The sequence below is a fragment of the Hyperolius riggenbachi genome, chromosome 1, assembly GCF_040937935.1.
Source record: "Hyperolius riggenbachi isolate aHypRig1 chromosome 1, aHypRig1.pri, whole genome shotgun sequence".
Lineage (NCBI taxonomy): Eukaryota > Metazoa > Chordata > Amphibia > Anura > Hyperoliidae > Hyperolius > Hyperolius riggenbachi.
This window is the reverse complement of record NC_090646.1, coordinates 363,585,343-363,591,342: the sequence shown is the minus strand read 5'-3', so window position 1 is coordinate 363,591,342 and position 6,000 is coordinate 363,585,343. Positions and strand designations below refer to the sequence as shown.

Sequence of the window (6,000 nt, the reverse complement as noted above, 5' to 3'; positions counted from 1 at the left end):
CCATGACGATTAGCGAGAAGGCATGGTCTCTAATCGTATCAGGGCCACGCTGCTCCCCTTCCTGCAGTGTGGCTGCGCAGTAGCAGCGCAAGCACGACTGTGCGCACACAGTAAGCCGGAGCCACTCCTGTACGAACAGCTCCGTGCTACTGCTCATGCTCGGCCCCGCTCGTAACAGAGGAGAAGCACAGCCCTGATCTGGAGGGAGGCTGCGCTCAGCAATGGGGACATCAGAATACAGAGGGAAGCCTCAATAGGATCCCGAGGCTTCCATCTCTTCAGGTAAGTATCTCATTTTGATCCCGAGCTTCGGCTCAAGATCACTTTAACTTTGGGTTTAGTTAGGCTTCAACTTCAATGTTATATAGAAAATATTTAGGTCATGGTGCAAATCTCTAGCTATAAATAAGCAAAAGACAGCAGCATTTTATGATATATAGACCTTTAATATCACTATTAAATCCTTCACAAATCATATCCCAATGACAATTTGAATGACACAGAAGCACACAGTGAGACTATGATTCAACTGGGTCCCCTCCAATATCTCATTTCTAAGATATAGGGAGGTGAAACGAGGAGTGGACTGGCAATTACATACAATAATCATTATCAAATATATGTGGAGGTTTGGTCCCAAGAAGGAGGGAAAAAAAAAAAAAAAAGTAAAATATAACCAACTTTGCAAACATAGGTTCTCTGAGATTAAAATATTGGAAGTGTCATGTTGCTCTGCTGTTCTCTCTTTTCAGTGAACCAGTGGAGACTGCTTGAGGGATATCAGGACGGAGCGCATACGGGAGACGTCTTTCGCCTGCTTGCTAGACTTGGGGTTAAAGTCACAAAGACGAGCCACTCGTTCCCAATCTGTGCCCGGGGAGGTCTCTTCAACGTCGCTCACAAATGCCTCTTCAGCAGCCCTAGAAACGGCAAGGAAGATTGTCAGACTTTGCATTGGTCAGGTATGTATGTATGTATGCTATGCACAGCTCTGTGTAACATAACGGCAATTCAAAACACGTACCCATAAAGCAAACAAGCCCATGGACAAGACGTAATAGTCGCATATATTGCTGTTTATGGGAGATTCAAGTTAGGATATATAGATCACAAAGAGTAAAAACCCCATAAAGAAAATCACCATGGCAAAGAAAAGGTCAAAAAAGCCAGCGGTTTTAACAATTGAGAAATATTATGCATGTCCGCGCTTTCTTTTGCCGTTTCTTACAAAACAAACTGGGCCTACAAGAGCATCAATATTAAAATATTAAAATAACCTGCATGATTCCACTGAACTGAAACGTGCAAGTTTGAGTTCGCAAGGGAGCCAAGACCCATGCACTTTCAGTGGGATAGTTTTTCACCGAATACGGTTTCAACCCAAAAAAAATAATTTTTGGATAGCTTGCTGCAGTTTTTCACATGTGGAACTAGTTCACATGCAAATTGTGCATTATGATTCTCAAAGGCTCCACATAATATATGCACATTTTCATAGTGAAAATTTGCATGTGTTTTTAAGGCTCAAATCCCACACGTGATGCTTTTTTTGGTCATGAAAATAGGCCCTCAAGGTGGGAAACTCACTCAAAATCATGCACACCATCACACTGGCCATTGTTTTGAATGCCCTGCTTGGGAATTGATCGTGGAAAATCGTGCAGAGAACACAGAGCGCCACAAACCCCAACGAAATCACAGCCTACGTGTAGCCGTTTTGGTCTACTCCAGTTTATCGCTTTATAGACTTTTCATGGGAAAAAAAAAATCTAACCAAATGAAAATCTAGAATGCCTTTAGACCTAAACTTTCACAGGTTAGGAAGTGTTGTAAGAAGTAACCCGAATAAGGGCAATGATCACACTATATGTTGCACGCTTGGATCAGCATGTCCAGTGAGCCAATACAAGTCAACATGTTTATGTTCTAATACTAATGAAAAAAAGTGCAGGAGTATGGACAGAATGTAGTTACATACATAGTATGTAACTCGATAGATCACTGAAGGGGAAGTGGCCATTATCAGTGGGCAACTGCACACACAAAAGATTTTCACCTGAACCAATCGCAAATGGTCATTTCAGGTAACAAATCTCTAGCCTGAGTACATAGCTTAAAGGAGAACTGTAGTGAGAGGTATATGGAGGCTGCCATATTTATTTCCTTTTAAGCAATACCAGTTGCCTGGCTATTCAGCTAATCCTCTGCCTCTAATACTTTCAGCCATAGGCCCTGAACAAGCATGCAGCAGATCAGGTGTTTCTGACAAATTTAGACAGATATGACAAGATTAGCTGCATGCTGGTTTCTGGTGTGATTCAGACACTTCTTTAGGCAAATAGACCATCAGGGCTGCCAGGCAACTGGTATTGCTTAAAAGGAAATAAATATGGCAGCCTCCATATCCCTCTCACTACAGTTCTCCTTTAAAGGTATACTTAAAGAGAGTCTGAAGCGAGAATAAATCTCGCTTCAGACCTCATAGATAGCAGGGGCATGTGTGCCCCTGCTAAACCGCCGCTATCCCGCGGCTTAACGGGGGTCCCTGATCCCCCAAATCCTCTCCGTATTGCGGGGGAGCGCTTCCTGGTTGGGGCAGGGCTAACCGCCGCAGCCCTGCCCCACGCGCGTCTGTCAGCACGTATCTCCGCCTCTCCCCCGCCCCTCTGTCTTCCTTCACTGAGAGGGGCGGGGGAGAGGCGGCGATGCGCCGCTGACAGACGCGACTGGAGGCAGGGCTGCAGCCGTTAGCCCTCCAGGAGCGACCAAGTCTGCGACCAAGTGTCGCAGTGGGGGGTTTGGGGGTGAAGGGACCCCCGTTCAGTGGCGCTATAGCGGCGCTTTAGCAGGGGCACACGTGCTCCTGCTAACTATGAGCTCTGAAGCGAGATTTATTCTCGCTTCAGTGTCTCTTTAAGTAAAAAAAAAAAAGATTTTAACTTACCTGGGGCTTCTAGCAGCCCCGTCCTGTGCTTACGACATCCTCGTGATTACCTCCCGCCAGCAGCTGCGACCCCCGGAAAACTGGCCCATCATGCCATTCATTGGCTACTGCACATGAGCAGCCCTGTGTTCTGCGCATGTGCAGTACGAAAAAATTGTTACTGCACATCCGAAGAGCAATCCCAGGAGAAGGAGCGCGATCATGGTGAGTGCAGCTCAGAGCCACGAACGTATAGTAGCCTGCGACGGGCCAACTTCGCGGGGGTCACCACTGCTGGCCAGAGGGAATCAGGAAGACGTTGCGGGCACATGATGACTCCAACGGGCTGCAAGAAGCCCCAGGCGAGTTAAGATCATTTTTTTAACTTAAATATTCCTTTAAGACATAATGCAAACATGAAGAATTCAAATGCATCTGTAGATTAGTATGGAAAGCACACAGCATGTGTGCTTTCCATACTAATATACAGATGCATTTGAAGACTATTTGTTAGCTACAGGTGGGTATTTTTTACCTGTTGTAATTTTCTACCATGCCTAAATAAAGAATCCTTGGATTGGAGTGCTGGAATCCATCCTCTTTTCCTCAATATTGGAAACAAAGTTATAGCAGAACATAAAAAAAACTGACTAAGGCCCAGTGCACACCAAAAACCTCTAACAGATCCGCAAAAACGCTAGAGGTTTTTAAAGCGGATTTTCAGAGCGATTCTAGGCATGTATAGAGAGGTTTTCTAAACATGCCTAGCGTTTTTTTGGAGCGTTTTTGTGTAGCAGATTCCAAATATTGTTACAGTAAAGCTGTTACTGAACAGCTTCTGTAACAAAACGCCTGGAAAACCGCTGTGATCTAGCGTTTTTCAGAGCGGTTTTCCACTTTCCTATACTTTAACATTGAAGCAGAAACGCCTCAGAAATCTAAAAAATGCTGCAGCCCCCCAGTTTGCATTTGTGGAAAAAAGGAACCGCTCTGGTGTGCACCAGCCCATTCACTTTCATTAGCCAAGCGGTTTAACCCCTGCAAGCATTTTAAAAAACCCTTCAGAACCGCTCTGGTGTGCACCAGCCCTAAAGCTGGGCACAAACAAGCAGTGAAAGTTATTTGTGCTAAGCACAATCAATCATTGACAATTATGGTTCAGATCAAGTTGGTTACAGTAGCATACTTAATACCCCAAGCCAAATACCCCCCCGCTATGGCAGAATATAAGAGGAGTGGACAGTGGTACAAGAACTATGGAGGGGAAAGAGGGACTAGGAGAACAACTATAGGGGCACTGGAGGAAAACGAACAGTGAGGAGGTTAGGGGGTGGGTCAAAGCCGGGGAACATATGGATTTTGGGAGCATTTGGGAACATGAATTTGAGGGTAAGACACTGAAAGAACATCCACCCATATTTACAACATTACTGCCTACTAAGTCTATTTATTGACAGATATTGCAGACATTATGATGGATGTCAAAACCAGAGCTGCAAAAACGCATACAGCAGCGTGTGGTACACTGCAGCAAAGGAAACAAATTTAAAGCAATGGGACGTTTTTTGCACCATCCACAGTCTTCTCTGTACTTAATTTACACTCCATTAAAATGCAGCACAGTGTGCACTGTAAAAGTATGCCAACGGCCCGTTTACACTAGAAGCATACAAAATTGAATGCTATTTTCTGGATGAGAAATTGCATGCTTTTCTATTGACAATATTAAAAAGTGCACAACAAAGCACACAAAAGAAAAAAAAAAAAAAAAAAGAAAAAAAAAAAAAAAAGATGCATGCAGTGTGTAAAAACTGGCAACACTGCTGTGCAGATTTTTCTGGATACAATAGACCAGGCCCATTGAAATGCAATTGCTATGCATATTTGCAAAATGTACACAAATCTGTATGTAGTGGAAATGGGCTCTAACCACATACTGCCTGCAACTTATCTACCGCTCTCTATTCTACCCCTTACTACTGAGCCACATTCCTCTGCAGGAAGCATTACAGTGGACCTGAACTCTTGCACAAGACAGAAGGAAAACATATAGAAATGCACCCTGAATGTACTTGGAGAGAGATTAGCCTGCCAAATTTGCCCTAATCTGTGTTTAACAAGTTGTAAATGAATCCCCTCCCCCTCCCCCATGTTAGCTGAATGCCACGGCATTGAGCCAATTTGAAAGCACAGGATGTTAACAGTTTGTCCGTTTCCATAAACGCAGGGAATAGAAACACTGCAGATTGATTGCAGGATTTGTATCAGCTGTAACAAAGACATTTTTTTCTTTAAAGGTTATTATGCTGTTGCGTAATTTTTAGAGCAGAGAGGAAGTTCTGAGTTCAGGTCCACCTTAACAGCGGGAACCACCACCATGGTAATGTGTAAGTTAAACAAATGAGCTTATACTGCTAGCATCTGCTGTATGTCTCAGATTGTGTCTAAGAGAGAGAGGTTGTATTAACTGACAATTAGCTTAGTTTATCTATATCCATATTGTAGCCACATTCACTGTTCATAAGCACATCTAGTTTTATAACAAAAACTATGCCCATTTTTTTGCTACAGCACATTTTTCAACTACCAACTCCCACTTTTCTTTGCCACATCCAGTTGTATATACAGTAAAAAAAAAAAAAAAAGATTGCAGACAAGCCCCACGTTTCCAGTCTAAGCCCCACATTATTTGATTTGCTGCGATTACCAGAACAACCTAACTTTTAAGAACTGCAGATCCAACCACTGTGGATGGGGAACTCTTCTGTCAATCTGAATGGGCAAACCTTACACATTAAAAGAACTAGTAATTCCTAAAAACTACCACACAGAACTGCACACCATTAGGAATTATATTCTATACTATATGCAAGACATTAACAGTGAAACATTAAATATTTTAAACCTTTTGATGAGTAGAGCTCTCTGGAATTTGAACTTGTATTTCTGGTTCTCTTTCTTAATTTTTGAATTAAAAACATGTTCATTTGTCTACCTTCTACAAGCCAAGCTTAATATAAATGAGATCAGAAAGGTCGGAAGAAGAGTATGACTTAAAGTTAACCTGAGTTGGCCAA

At 43.0% G+C, this 6,000-nt stretch overlaps 1 protein-coding gene across 3 annotated transcripts in view; it reads right to left on the bottom strand.

Moving 5' to 3' along the window:
* Nucleotides 1-425: 425 nt before the first annotated feature.
* The window catches only part of CLTA (clathrin light chain A), a 41,535-nt gene continuing 35,960 nt past the window's right edge, over nt 426-6,000 (bottom strand). For all 3 annotated transcript variants that reach the window (XM_068234249.1, XM_068234250.1, XM_068234251.1), the window contains one exon: nt 426-920. In XM_068234249.1, the coding sequence (XP_068090350.1) occupies nt 749-920 (172 nt within the window). In that variant the 3' untranslated portion in view covers nt 426-748. The remainder of the gene's footprint in view (nt 921-6,000) is intronic.